General features: G+C 42.8%; 1 protein-coding gene across 1 annotated transcript; it reads left to right on the forward strand.

Annotated features, from left to right (window-relative positions):
• The first annotated feature begins 3,027 nt into the window (after window positions 1–3,027).
• LOC136633453 (nicotinamide N-methyltransferase-like) lies at window positions 3,028–10,792 on the forward strand. The gene is made up of 3 exons (XM_066609206.1): window positions 3,028–3,204; window positions 8,729–8,936; window positions 9,590–10,792. The coding sequence occupies exons 1-3, from the start codon at window positions 3,054–3,056 to the stop codon at window positions 10,011–10,013; spliced, it is 783 nt and encodes a 260-aa protein (XP_066465303.1). The 5' UTR covers window positions 3,028–3,053; the 3' UTR covers window positions 10,014–10,792.
• The last annotated feature ends 5,106 nt before the right edge of the window (window positions 10,793–15,898 follow it).

Here is a 15,898-nt window from a genome sequence, read left to right on the forward strand (position 1 = left end):
GCACAGTGAAAGTCCGCTTCCTGCCTATGATCGCTGAAGCTGTTGGCCGAGGCCTATGTCCCGGGGAAACTGCAATGGCACCAGGTTGGGCCTGTGGAACTTTTTCCTGGCTAATCCAGTCTTTGGAGCGGTGAAAGAAAACGTAACGGATTTACTGAGACCTACACAGGTGTACTAGCATTGAAGTCCGCTTCATGCCTACGATTGCCCAAGCTGTTGGCCGAGGCCTATGTCCCAGGGGAACTGCAACGGCGCCAGGTTGGGCCTGTGGAAATTTTTCCTGGCTAATCCAGTCTTTGGAGCGGTGCAAGAAAACGTAAGTGATTTAATGAGACCTTCACAGGTGTACTAGCATTGAAGTCCGCTTCATGCCTACGAGTGCTGAAGCTGTGGGCCAAGGCCTATGTCGTCCGCGCAGTGTAAGTCTGCCATGTTTGGCCACTCTGATTTCTTTATTGTTCATATCTTGGGTTGCCGAGGACCCCCCTATGCTGTTGGTGCACACAGACTTCCCATCGCGGTGTTTGACCTGTCTGGCACAAACACATTGACTGACTTGGGTAGGGGGCAGAGTGCAGATGGCTTTCCCCTTGCGGTGTCGATTGAGCTATGTGACACCTAGACAGAATGAATACTGTGTGGGCACATGGATTTCCCATAGCTATGTAAATCATGCCCACATTTGCAGCTCCTGACTGAGGTTGGAACTTTATTGGAATGAAGATCGAACGTCAATTTCTCATTGATTCTCTACAGCATTGTGGGCTATCGCCCCGCCCCTTTTAAAGAAGGTCGCTACCTGGCCCTGCCAACCCTCTGCAGTGTGTGCCTCCGGTTCCTACTTATCGCAGATGCACTTATAAATAGACATGAGGGTGGTGAGGCTATGCAGCCAGCGTGTGGCATGAGGGCAGCTGAAGGCTGCGCAGGGACACTTTGGTGTGCGCTGTGGACACTGGGTCGTGTGGTGGGGTTGGGCAGCATGTAACCCAGGAGAAGAGGCAGCGGTGTGTCCCGCAGGCAGTGCTTGTGCTTTGTTGGAGGTAGTGTGGTGCTTAGCTAAGGTGTGCCTTGCTAATGAGGGTTTGTCCGAAGTAAAAATTGTTAGGGGGCGGGCACTCTTGCCGCTATTTTGGATTAATAGTGGGACCTGGGAACCTGAGATGCAGCCCAGCATGTAGCTCCTCGCCTGCCCTATCCGTTTCTGTGTCGTTTCCATCACTTTCGTAGGTTTTCCAGATTTTCACAAATGAAAACCTTAGCGAAGCATGGGTCATATACAAAAATGCTCGAGTCGCCCATTGACTTCAATGGGGTTCGTTACTCGAAACGAACTCTCGAGCATCACAGAAAGTTCGACTCGGCTAATGAGCACCCGAGCATTTTGGTGCTCGCTCATCTCTAGATTTTAACCATGTACCATTCACAAAAAAAAAAAAAAAAAGAAAACCACAGAAAATTAGATCACAACTTGTTGAAGGTGAAACTACAGTAAATGGAATCATTATAAATGTCCAAAGCCATTTCAGTCAGGTGTATCCCATATTGCCAAATTAGCTCAGTGATATCACCTTCCAGCATCTGATACCCTTCTACCATATTTACATGCAGGTGTACAAAGCAGATTAACTCTTTATTCTCTATTCTTTTGGATTGCTGTAATGCCTTGGAACCTTGGGTAAATGACCAGAAAATGTGGAAAACTCTTTCTGACTAGACCAGTCATTCCCCAGGCAAGAAACGAACCCACTTGATTATATGTTTTAAGTCCCTCTGCAAAACTTGACCCAAGTAGTACCAAGCAGTACTAAGTATGAGAATCTTAGAAGCATCCAAAAGACCCAACAGCCTTACCACCTCAGACACCACGGTGTCTCATAAACTTTGATGGTATTTAAAGCAGTTTCCATCCACTATATCTCTAGAGGAGCTCAGCCATTGACCATCCTTCAGCAGTGTCACTCTCCTGTGTACCCAGAAGATAAAAGAATGGCCCAGTATCCAGGCCAAGATCAGAGAAGCTCCTGCAAAGATACATAAGATAAAAAAACACAAAGGTAAAGAATGATCAAGAAACACTGGGACTAATTCCAAGTTGTATTCACTACTGAATGGACATCCACACTTTTCGTGGTCATATACATTATTTTTTTAAACACTGGATAACTAACACCCAATATGCCTTCAGCTCTCAGCTAGTTGTCACTCTTAAGTAGCAGCATCTATTCAGCAGCAATGTTTCATAATTTATGACTGAGCTCCCCAAGGAGCAAATTCACTTCCTCCAAAGTATCAAGAATTGAAATCAGGTTAGAGGGGATCCATGAACATGAATAAACAATGGGCCACGTTTAACTTTCCCTGTTTGTGGCTGAAAACCATCTGCACTCTGCCCATTGGTGCCCAATTTCTTTTCTTTTTTCATCCTAACAGCGTGGTCGTTCAGCACATCTACATCACTTCTCACACTTTCAAGTCAACATCTGGCTTTTCCTGGGCCTTTGCTGACATTCATACTTTCCTCTATAGCGGAAAGTCAAGAAGACTGTCACGCCTGCAGCAGAGCTCCACTGTCAAGTATTACTTCCATAAAGCTACTACATACACAGTATAACATGGACATGCATATACTGTATTTGTGGAACTTATACTATTACTGGTTGATTGTAATTATATGCTGACTTGTATAGTTATGCTAAATATATTATATTTCATTGGGCGGGGGCCATTTCAGTGTAACTCTTTAATTCATCACTCCTTACTGGATGGTTGATCAGAGGCTCGTTTTAAAAGCCATTGCAGACTGAGAAACTATTTTCCCTTGTCTTTATTTTCATAATAAAACATTGCTTGAAGTTGATTAATATTTTATGCTAACCTAAGATAAAGCTACTATAATAGGCTACCCTGACTGTCACATGGAGGTAATAATACTCATCATGTGATAAGTAACAGAAATTGCAAATTGATTTTCTCGTAATCATATAAATAGCCTGAGGTGTAGAAGGAGTCACTCAGTCAGTCCTTACTTATCAGACTGTGAAGGTTAGACAATGGAGTCCTCTGCCTGTAAGCTCTACCATGTAGATGGCTTTGATTCCAGACAATATCTGGAGATGTACTTTTCAGATAAACCTGAAATGGTCTTTGCAGAGGAGTCCTTGATATTTCCCATTGAAAATCTTACAAAAACGTTCACAGCTGGTATGTATCTTTCTATGTTTAACTATTGTTATATATTTTTCTAGTCTGTTTATTTATTTTACTTTTTCCTACTTTTATTATGGAGCTATATTCATCCCTACAACACAACTGTATCTTATTATCAATATCACTTTGTGCCTAAAGTAACATACAGTAGGGTTAGGAGCAGAGCTCGTCTACCTTTTGGAAGAGAGAGTTGTCAGCAAGAGAGATTAATGAATTTGTTGGACCTAATAGTTTTGGCTGTAAGAGATTTTCAACAAATGTCTTGTGCTGGATCATATTTTTCTCCAGCAGGTTTCAGGGTATTCTGTAGGTTCCTAATTGTATAGTGTGCACACATAATGAAAGAAACCAATCGGACACAAGTCATCAGCCTTGAATCTCAACCAGCTCTCTGGAGTTACAATTCCAGAGCCCTAATTTATTGAAACACATAATACCTGCCCTTCATGGGCGTATAACAGATTACATCAGTAACGTATACATATTCTTATTTGCTAGGTCATATAGAATTCCCTGTCCCCCTCCCCACCCTTCTCTCAAGTCCAGTGTATGTGGCAGTCTTTGTCCTCTCAGCATGTGGTCAATTAAAGTAATTCTTTGTTGGAGAAGTTGGAGAGTGGAGGAGGGGCTGGATACACTTCTTCAGTATTGGAATGTGACTAACCCTTTAAGAGGCTGCTGTGGAACTTTGTATTAGGCTAACATTATAAAACACACATCTTTCACCATGCCATTGTCCAGCAATTACCATAATGAAATTATGCAGCCATTAGCCTCTACAGAGTTAAATCACTACAGCTGTGCAATACTTCTAGTTTATTATAAATCAATAGACATTTTACGCTAACTAATCATCATGTCCACAATAATCTCCCCTTAAAATGTCTATTCTCTAACTCTCCCTGGTCAAATTTTCACAGTTCTCTGCACGTGAGCCTATAACTGGAGCACGTTGAAGGTTTGATTTAGGGTCTTCAAGGGGGTGTAGGACTTGTCCACTCCTTCTGGAGATACATCCAGCAAACTCATTGTGGGAGCGGCTTTTTCAGCGGCAGTTTCACAGGTTTCACTGACACAGGGGATAACACAGCAGACTAGAACGGAAAAGATAATCAGTACACATACAATAGTGACGCCCATCTGAGCCAGGATCCTTTGCCACCTGCTCATCCATGGCAAGTACTGGTCCCAAAGGTTAGCTCTTTTTAGTTAGTGCAGTCAGCTTCTTAATGGCAACTGCGTCTTTACCCGGTGGTCACGTTTTGTCTGCGATGTAGGTACAACAAGTCTCCCCTATCATCTTACAGACACTCCCCTTTTTAGCTAAAATCATATCTAAGGCCATTCTATTTTGAAAAGTCATAGTCGAGGTAGGTCCTATTGGTCGACTAGTCCCTATAAAGCATCTCTAGTGTAATTTATGAACCGCTGCTAATTATAATAAACGTAATTAATCCAGCGAACATTTTATTTACCATAATGATCAGAAAAATGGACTCGAATCTAGCTTTAACTTGGTCTCTAATTTTTTTAAACTCGTCAGGTACCCCCCTTGGCTGTCCTATGACGTCAATGTACACGTGTAGATCAAAACTACCACCAGGAGTCTCTCTTCTCACTCTAGTGTAATGTTACAATACTAGTAGTGTGCACAGGTACGCACGGTGCAGGACTCCCTGACCTTCACCCACACCAATGTCCCTTCCTGGAGATAGCCCTGAAGGTGGACAGGTCCAGACCACCAACACTGACCATACAGTCAAACAAGACCTTACTTCAGACAATCATGATGTTAGCACTGGATACAGTGGCATTGGGGAATGTAGGCCTCCCAAGTGCAGCAAGATGGCCGCCAAAGGCAGAAAGGAGCGGGGCTACAAATCTCCCAGGTGAGGCAAGATGGCTGCTGGAGGAGAAAGGGGCGAGGCTTAGTCCTGTCCATGATTGGAATAGCCGGAAGTAACGTCACACACCCTGAAAGTGAGCACATGGGGGGAAGTAATTTCAGGATGGGGGCAGGGCTCACCACACTTGCTGCAGAGTTACACTATGTGGGGTTTTAAACACTGCAAATGCGGCCGCCATTATAGGGATGGGCTACAGTCAACACAAAGGCATTACATTGTTCATGATACTGGCAAAACACATCCCTCACTACTCTCTCTCACCCCCGCCCAATTCTGCTCGTGAATCCCTTTCCTACATTATACCACCTCCTAGCAATCTGAAGCATCTTTCTGTCTGCCAGGGCCCCCCCCTGCTTATCTTCTGAAAACATTTCTGTGGTCTGTCTACAACCCAACATTCCTTTCTTTTACCAAATAAGTCAAATTCTCCACGCTCCTTATCTTTGCTTGCTTTTTTCACCATTCTCTAAACAAACTGGATCTATGCCGTATTCTATTCTGCCTGCTCATTCTATCCTATTTGAAATTACTGGACACAATAGTGTCCCCCTTGTAAAATCTGCCTTCTTCAAATCACAATGCACATTATTCTATAAACACAAAACAAAAGGAACAGACGGGTTTACAGGGGAATGCTCAGTGGCTTAAAGTATACATCTTCAGCCCACTCTCTTATCAGTAAACCCCCCCAGTAACAAACACTGCACATTCTTTAAACAAGACCTTTGACTACACACAAAGACTGATGATTATATTCAGTGACCAAGACCTCAACAATATTTGGAGTACCCAGCCGTCTCACACCACGGCTATAATTCCCCGCGTATCCCTTTCTACATATGAGAACATAACACGCTCGATCATACAGGTAAATACGCCTATTTTAATCCCTGTGTATCCCTCCTTACGTATGAGAGCACATACCACGCTCGATCATACAAGTGCATACGCCTATTTTAAATTTTCCTGGCCTCTCTCTCCAAGTGTATTAGCGCAAACCGTGCACTATTACATAGGAGAGTGCGCCCCGGGCACGCTCCCTCAGGCTTATACAGCCAAGTCCGCCCTTCTGACACATTAACCCTCACAGAATCTGTCTCTTGGTCTTGTATACACAATCTTTAACCGTCTCAGACACAACATTCACAGCATACACAAAACCCCTAGACAGGTTACACGGTGATAATCGAGTAGACAGAACTAGAGTTATTACCTGCCTTTCAGTGAACGGTCTAGTCTGGATCAGATATAGGCAGATTAAGAGTTAGAAGTCAGCTGACACAGGTAGATTAACATAAAGCAATCTTACGGTGTTCTGTAGATTTTAGGACCCCTGAGTTCCGCGTGTTATCTGCCGATCTCTATATTTTCCAGATTCCGACTTTCACAAATCAACCCGCCCACCCAGGAACGCCAATTGTACTGGATCATATTTTTCTCCAGCAGGTTTCAGGGTATTCTGTAGCTTCCTAATTGTATACTGTGCACACATAATGAAAGAAACCAATCGGACACAAGTCATCAGCCTTGAATATCAACCAGCTCTCTGGAGTTACAATTCCAGAGCCCTAATTTATTGAAACACATAATACATGCCCTTTATGGGCGTATAACAGATTACATCAGTAACGTATACATATTCTTATTCGCTGGGTCATATAGAATTCCCTGCCTCCCTCCCCACCTTCTCTCAAGTCCAGTGTAACTGTGGACTTTGTCCTCTCAGCATGCGGTCAGCAGAAATAGTTCCTTTGTTGGAGAAGTTGGAGAGTGGAGGAGGGGCTGGATACACTTCTTCAGTATTGGAATGTGATTAACCCTTTAAGAGGCTGCTGTGGAACTTTGTATTAGGCTAACATTATAAAACACACATCTTTCACCATGCCATTGTCCAGCAATTACCATAATGAAATTATGTAGCCATTAGCCTCTACAGAGTTAAATCACTACAGCTGTGCAATACTTCTAGTTCATTACAAATCAGTAGACATTTTACGCTGACTAATCATCATGTCTACAACAGTCTGGATAATTAAAATCTCCCATGATCACTGGAGGCCTATTTAGATGTAATGAATCTTAGGGAATGTGACAGACATCACAGAGTCCGGTGGCAGGTACCTCGGGATACACAAAGAGGCCAAGTAAAAAAAGTACATCACCCAGCTCCCTTTACCTGTAAAGGGAATCCGTGACCACAATTATGCTGCGGGACGATGACCGACACTCGTTCCCTGCTTACACTCGCTCCCGTGCTATTGCACGGAAGCTAGTATCGCAGGCTCTCTGACAGAATGGCCAGCAGGTTGATAGAGAGGCTGCAGGATATTTCACTCCTCGCACTCCTTCGCCCCTCTCCATTGACTTAACATAGCGGACATTCATTACTGAATGGCTGTTATATACACTGAACGATGATCGTTCAGCTCATCGTCCATCATTTATGCAGCAAAAAGGATGGATGATGAGCTGAATGATCATGGTTCAGTGTAAATAGCAGCCATTCACTACTGAATGGCCACTATGTTAAGTCAATAGAGAGGGACAGGGGGGGCCCGAGGAAAGAAATATCCCGCTACCCTGCTGTGAGCCAGTGACACTAGCTCCCATGCAGCAGCATGAGAGTGAGTATGCCTGACATTCATCCCGTCTAAATGGCCTTAGTCCTACTTTTTTGAGAACGTGGCCATCTGATGTAGAAACAGCTCATCCATGTCTTCTGCTTGTCCAGGAGCCCTAAAGAAAATGTTTACAATGGCGCTTTCTGTTGTTCCTGCCATGTATTCCTACCCAAACAGTATCTACAGAACGACTTTTCTCTGAAGCTAAGATCTGTGTGGAGATGTAGGCTTTACTAACATAAAATGCAACACCTCCTCCATTTTTATTAGGTCTGTGTCTTATAAATAAGTAGTATCCTTAAAGCCTTGGAATAATCATGTGTATCATCCCACCAAGTTTCCGTGATGTCAATGACATTATATTTCTCTTCTCTTGTGTTAGAAGCTTTAATTCTTGTTTGTTTCCCATGCTGTGTGCATTTGTATAAAAACATGTTAGTTTGTGATCGGGGTCTCTTGCTCTTCTACTTTCCTTTTGAATTTTTACCATTTATTTTTCCTTTCCACTTTTAATAGCAAGGTACACAGTTGTATTCATTAGCTGTATATTTTTCCTGGCCTTCATTTCCCTTCTCATATTGTTATAGTTTAAAGCTCTCCTGATGAGAGTAGCAAGGTGCCTGACAATCATATGCTTTCCTGCCATTGTAAGGTTCCCATTGTCTCTAGCAAGGATTCCATCCAATAGGTAATTCCCTCCATGGTCTGGAAATCCCAACCTTTGCTGATGGTACAGTTGACCATTCATGTTTTGTTTGGTAGAAATTAAAGGAAAGCATATTTACGTAATGTTAATGAATATACATTAAAAAAACACAAAAAGCATCACTTGTGCTATTTGGTGTATAGTAAAGTGGGTGAATGAAATAAGTTAAGGCATAAGGGGAGACCACAGTGACTCTGTAGTCCCACATATACGTGGAGCTAGCTATGTATGAGGGTCTAACATATGAATGTAGATGCTTCAATATCTGCCATTTATTCTTACAGGTCTCATTAGAGGAGAGATCTTGGTTGACCTCAGCATTGGTCCCATGATTCATCATTTGTATGCGGCCTGTGAGTTTTTCAAACACATTATAGTGCTGAAGACCACTAACAGATGCATCCTGGAGCTAAATAGATGGCTGGACACACGGACCGGAGCGTTTCATTGGGGCCATGCCACACAGCTTCATGTAGACGCAGAGGGAAAGAGGTGAAATATTAGATCAACTATTAGGAGAAAACCCGCTGTCATTGTCATCATTGCTGCAGTACAAATGTGCTCCTATATCTCTTTTAATGCACCCATGATCCTATTTGACTTGGCAGCAGCTACCTGACACTTGTTGCTGCAGTTAAGTTTACTGTTAATTAAAGTCTCCACGTCCTTTGTCATGTCAGTTTTGCCCAGTGGTTTCCCATTTAGTCTGCGCTGGTGGCCTTTTTTCCTGCCCATATGTATAACCTTACACATATCAGTGCTAAACCTCATTTGCCACTTTTCTGCCCAAACTCCGAATTCAGCCAGATCCATTTGCAATTGTACACTGTCCTCTTTTGTGTTAATTACTTCACATAGTTTTGTTTCATCTGCAAATTTTGATGTTTTACTGTGCAGCCCTTCTACCAGGGCATTAATAAATATACTGGACAGAATAGGCCCAATACATTTGTAATGCTAGTCTATAGTTAGAAGTATAAGCCTGACACTTAGTACTCCGGTCTTGGTTGACTTCAAGTCTTTCTACCCGCACTGGGAGCCAACAATCTACAGCTTACTGATATATAGTACTAACTGCTGAGCTGTAATGCACATAGTGATGTCAGTGGGATAATGACTTTCCTCATTTTTCCCATTTCTTTCAGAGAGCAGTTACAGGACAAAGAAGAAAAAATGAGATCAGCAGTTCAACATGTTATGAAATGTGACTTCGGGAAAGAAAATATAATAGAACCGCTGGACCTCCCACCAGCCGACTGTATTATCAGCACTTGGCTTCTAGATGTTATCAGCAAAGACCATGATGATTTCAGGAGATGTCTTGGGAAGTTCTTAAGGCTGCTGAGACCTGGGGGACACCTCATATTAATTGGGACTTTAAATGCAACCTATTTCACAGTCGGTAAAGACAAGTTCCATATTCTCAGATATGATGAGGATTTGGCCAGGAAAGCTCTAGTTGGAGAAGGCTTTGTGATTGATTCCTGTAAGGTCAAGGAGTCAAAAGTTGTGAGTGACCTTTGTGACTATAAGGGCATCATATTCATTGTTGCTCACAAGGAGAAGTAGAAACCTAAAATTAAGTCTGCCAGTTAGTAGTCGATATGTAAATCTTTCAAATAGAATTTAATAAACCGGGGCTTCCTGTATGATCGAACTCACCTGCAGAGTTCATAGACAATTCTATTAATGTGCCTATAGGTGTCTGCAATAGTTTAATTTAAACTTACAGTTTCATCATTGCAGCATGATGCCTGTATAGCAAGAGTCCAATGTATTCATGAAATGTATGCTCCCCCACCCTCCAGCAACTGATTGACAGCCTTCTCCCTTTTACTGTGCATAGGGAGAAAGCTATCAATCTGCAGTGGGAGAAACCTGCATATCATGAATACATTTCTATACTGTTTTATAGTTGTGGTATCATGCTGCTATGATTAAACTGTGAGTTTAATTAAGCTATAGGATATTCATAAATTACAGACATACTGCCGGAATCAGTGTGCATGACTATCGATGCTGCTTTATGACAGAGCAGCATAATTGTGGTCACGGATTCCCTTTGCAGGTAAAGGGAGCTGGGGGGTGATGTACTTTTTTTACTTGGCCTCTTTGTGCATCCTGAGGTACCTGCCACCGGAGTCTGTGAATCGGGCGAAAATCTGTCACCTGCCCTAACAGCCCCGTAAGTTAGTTTGGTGAAAGGTTCCCTTTAAACAATTGGTTAGTTTGATGCTATTAAAACTTTGTGTTTGGAAACTTTATTTGGACTGAGAATAGCCCTGAGATCTCATATGATCATCTGCATTACATCAATATGGTGATAAAGGTAAATATTTAGCTTTGAACTGTGTATTTGCCTTGAGGAGATCAGTATGTCTTGCCTACTTCTTACTACATGATTCTGAATCTTGATGTATGAGCCATAAAATCCTCATATGTCTGAAACTCAAGAAATGAAAATGCATACAAAAAAATAATAATAACTTTCACCGTGAACCTTCGCTCATCCTCAGTGATCAATCATTGATTATGGCTCCATTTTAGATAAAATCATAACTGCTCCAACAAAGAGGTGTATAAAGACTCTGCTATATGGTTGTGTGCCTCTGTCTTCATATGAAAGCATACAGAAGGTTGCTTTGTTGAATTTGCTATGAAAATCATGGTATGCTACACTTGCAGGCCAGACCAGGTTTTGGGTGTGTCCTTTCTTCACCGGGAGCTGAATGGCGTGATAGTTGCAGGAGTAATGTCAGTCAGCACCTGGTGCTGAATAGCTTGGCTGCTACTTAAACAGTGCCAGAATTATCCCCTGTGCTGGTCAATTTCTTCCGTTGCCTTTGGACAGCGGCAGAGCAACACATCTTGGCTGAAGCTCTCCATACTAGCTAAGTGCTTTTCTGTTTTTGGGTTTTCTGTTTCGTCTTTCTTTTGTGCTAGGGCCCCCAGACAGGGACTAGTCAGTGTCCTAGGCACGCGTGCGGGCTCGTACTTGTCAGAGCGATCGGTCTGCCGAGTAGGCAGGGCCCCCTCCCGGGTTAGGGGACAATAGGGAGAGCATTTCCCTTTAGTTTTATGTTTCCTTTGCACAGTGGTGCCTTTTGTCTATGTTATTGAGGTTGCACGTCCTGTGGACGCAACAAAAAGGTTGCTTTGTTGAATTTGCTATGAAAATCATGGTATGCTACACTTAACATGTACCGTATGCAGAGAAGCATATCTCCTAACATCTGGTACCCCAAGGAGCCCATTTGACAGCACATTGAGGCTGTAGAGTTCCATACTATGAAGCCATATGGCCTCTGTGCAATGCTGTATCAGCTCCATGCACAAGGGTCTGCTGGGTACATGAGCCCATAATCCTATTTGGTATTGGCTTTGGAAAAAAAGGACATAGTGCTGAGTCTGAATTCTCTCTGACTGAAGCTGAGTATAACTCACCTTCCAGATGCTTTGACTACAGTAGGGGTGGCTTCCGGGAATGAATGACAGATGTGGCAGATGTAGCAGCAGGGAATTCTTTTATCTAGCGGGCATAAAGGAAACATCTGCTGCATGTGGCAGATGTGTTCTTCATCCCCGCGGGGGTCACAGCAGGGGCGGAGGGGTAAGTATATTTTTTATTTATTTTTTTTTTAAACTAAAATCTTTCTTTTTCAGGGAAGGGCTTATATGTAAAGCCCCTCCCTGAAAAAGAATGCAGGGGTGCCGGCAGAGCATCGTTTTAGATGGAGCCGCCAGCAGCTGCCGCGACTTTATTGAAAACAATGCACGGACCTGCATTCACGCGTGTTTTTGCACTTACATGGGGGCGCACCTACGTACATGCTAAAACACGGTCGTGTGAAGCCACCCTAAGTCCATTGTCTCTTTGGCTATGTCCAACACACTCACTGAAATACAGAGAAACATTGCTGATAACTTCCATAGACACATGAGGGACACTACCCAGCGATTCTCTGTGTCTCTAACCTACAAAAAGAAGACAAAATATCAGATGAAACTAACAATCAGTTAGTTGGATGTTATTAAAACTTGTTTGGAGACTTTGTTTGGACTGATAATAGCTCTGGGATATCATGTCATCATCGGGGACATCATGGGGTATTGTATGACTTATGGCTATTTGTATTACATCAATATGGTGATAAAGGTCAATATTTAGCTCTGAACTGTGTATTTTCCTTGAGGAGATCAGGATGTCTTGCCTACATCATAACTGCTCCAACAAAGAGGTGTATAAAGACTCTGCTCTGCTGTATGGTTGTGTGCCTCTGTCTTCATATACCAGCATACAAAAAGGTTGCTTTGTTGAATTTGCTATGAAAATCATGGTATGCTCCACTTAATGTGTATGCAGAGAAGCATATCTCCTAACTTCTGGTACCCCAAGGAGCCCATATGGCAGCACAGTGAGGCTGTAGAGTTCCATACTATGAAGCCATATGGCCTCTGTGCAATGCTGTATCAGCTCCATGCACAAGGGTCTGCTGGGTACATGAGCCCATAATCCTGTTTGGTATTGGTTTTGGAAAAGAAGGACATAGTGCTGAGTCTGAATTCTCTCTGACTGAAGCCGAGTATAACTCACCTTCCAGATGCTTGGCCTACAATAATCCATTGTCTCTTTGGTTATGCCCAACACTCTCACTGAAATACAGAGAAACATTGCTGATAACTTCCATAGAGATGAATGAGGGACACTACCCAGTAACATTTTTGTGTCTCCATGCTACAAAAAGAAGACAAAATATCAGAGGAAACAAAATAGGTATTAAACCAGGAAACATTAAGTAATTCAGTTGTTAACGGTCAGTCTGACACTTTTCTCAGAAAGGGACACTGTTTATACAGCCCTTCTCCATAATGACAGTGTGACCGCCAGCTAAGCTGAGGAAGGGGTGCTATGCTGAAAAACACATGATTTTTGCTGTGTAATAAGTAAAAGAGAAGCTGGACGTTATTCAGTCACCTTAAGTTGTCTGAATAAGAAGTTTGCGCCATTATTTATTTGGTATCTATTTTCCTATTTACTATGAATACGCCCTTTCCTAGTTGCTGTGGCACACCCTCTGGATTGGCAGCACTTCCATGATATCCATTCTCTACACAATGCTAAACCATTTAGACTCTAGGTATGCAGCTCAGTAGCAGCGCCACCAACTTTTACTCTGTACTTTGCCTATTGTTTGGGTGTCATGACAGCTGATGACCTTTTAAAAAACCCTTAGGGCTGCCATGCATTCCTACCTTTTAAGACGTCAGTGCTACGTCTTAATAGAATCAATGCACATACCAATAGCCAACACAAGGTGTATCCCGTGCTATAACTGACGAAGGGCGCGTTGCCCAGAAGCACATCTTTTTGTACTGGTTTAAAATAAAACGGAGTAGCTGAGCTTACTTTCTGTATTGTACTGACCTTTATATTTCAGTCAACTGCGCCTATAGCTTTGTTTTTCACTAATCCATCAGAATATTCTCAATTGTCAGTGTGACTATCATTGGGTTGGCTGCACCCGAACAACTAGGTCTATTCCATGACCCGCCATCTTAACGAGAAAGAAGAATCACATCTTCTGCATGTTCTTCTGCCTATAATGTTTTCCAAATCACTCACCCATTCAGGTAGCTCCACTCCTATTTTTATTTTTTTCCCTTTTCCACTTAATAGAATCAAAGCAGGGATATAACATAATGTAATACTGAAGTATTGCAATATTTTGCATAAGTGATTGCAAGTTCAAGAGCCCTTGAGGGACTAAGAAAAAGATACAAATAAGTGAAAAAAGGTTTTACATTTCATACAAAAAATAATAAATATTAAAAGTTTAAAAAAAACTTTTCACGGATTTGAAATTTTTTAAAATGTAATATTGCTTTTTAGAATGTAAATAACATGTTGGACTTTTTTGGTCACACCATCTCGAAGGAAATTTCAAAAATCCATATTTAACCCAAATATGGTGCCAATAGAAACCACAAATCTTCCTGCATAGAGCACACCCTCACAGCAACCCATCACCGACCGCAATTACATTGTGGCAGGCCAATCATGTCACAAAGGGAGCAAGCTCTTTCTGTGAACCCTTTACATTCCGTGATCTACATAGATCGTGGCATGTAAAGGGTTAACAGAGGGATGGCAAGGACTCAGCTTGAGACTAATTTTATATTCTGTTGCATTCAGCAAATCAAAGCCAGGACTTAAACTTACATCATATAGCATTATGGTGTTAAATAAATGACTGAGATTGCGCCGTAATGCATTATTAATGGGGAGGTATGAGATGGCTTCACTGATCTGTAAAAAAGAGAATAAATTAAATGAGTGGAGTATAATACAGGAAACTGTATATGTCACACATACCGCCATAGTCACCTCTGCTCACCTACTTTCAGGGGTGCAGTTGGTTTCCATCCTTATTGCCATGCTGCATGCCACCTCCTCTCCCTTGCATGGCCTCTGGCTTAGCCATATGGATTATGTGTACTTCTGCCCCAGACAGAAAGGCCCATTGCCAAGGGTAGACACTATGTTGATGGATAAATAAAATAAAATGCTATCCCACTGCTTTCTGGCAAGCCCCGCAGTATGATTATCGGGGAAGGGCTTGAAATATAAGCCCTTCCCCGATAATCATCAATAAGTGGTACATTTTGTTTTTTTAATTACTCACCTCTCCGCTGCTCAGACGCGTCCTCCGGCTGGCTCCCCTGCACTGCTGTTAAGCTCTTTCAGCAGGTGGGGATTTAAAAAAAAAAACACCTCCTAAAAGGCCTGTGCTGATTGGCTGAGGGCTCAGCCAATAGCAGCTAGTGCTTAGCTATTGGCTGGGCGCTCAGCCAATGACAGATAACTCTTAGCTATTCATTCATGAATAGCTAAGATATTGCTATTCATTCATGAATAGCTAAGAGCTATGTGTGATTGGCTGAGCGCTCAGCCAATAGCTAAGCAGTAGCTGCTATTGGCTGAGCCCTCAGCCAATCAGCACAGCCCTTTCAGGAGGCAGGAATTTTTAAATCCCCGCCTGCTGAATGAGCTTAACAGCAGTGCAGGGGAGCCAGCCGGAGGACGTGTCTGAGCGGCGGAGAGGTGAGTAATTTTTTTTAAAGTTTTTTTTTTACCACTTATTGATGATTATCAGGGAAGGGCTTATATTTCAAGCCCTTCCCCGATAATCATACTGCGGGGCTTGCCAGAAAGCAGTGCTTTCAATGAGATCGGCAGCAGTGCCGATCCCATTGAAAGCAATGGGATAGCATGCCGCGGACTTCTGCCACAGCCTTGACAGCTGTGACAGAGGACCGCGGGGATGAAGGAAACTCCTGCCACAGCTGTCACAGCTGTCACAGCTGTGGCAGAAGTCCGCGGCATTCTTCATCTCTTTTCAATGGGGCTAGCGCTGCTGCCGCTGGCCCCATTGAAAGCACTAGCGATATGCCGG

The sequence above is a fragment of the Eleutherodactylus coqui genome, chromosome 6 (assembly GCF_035609145.1).
Source record: "Eleutherodactylus coqui strain aEleCoq1 chromosome 6, aEleCoq1.hap1, whole genome shotgun sequence".
Taxonomy (NCBI): domain Eukaryota; kingdom Metazoa; phylum Chordata; class Amphibia; order Anura; family Eleutherodactylidae; genus Eleutherodactylus; species Eleutherodactylus coqui.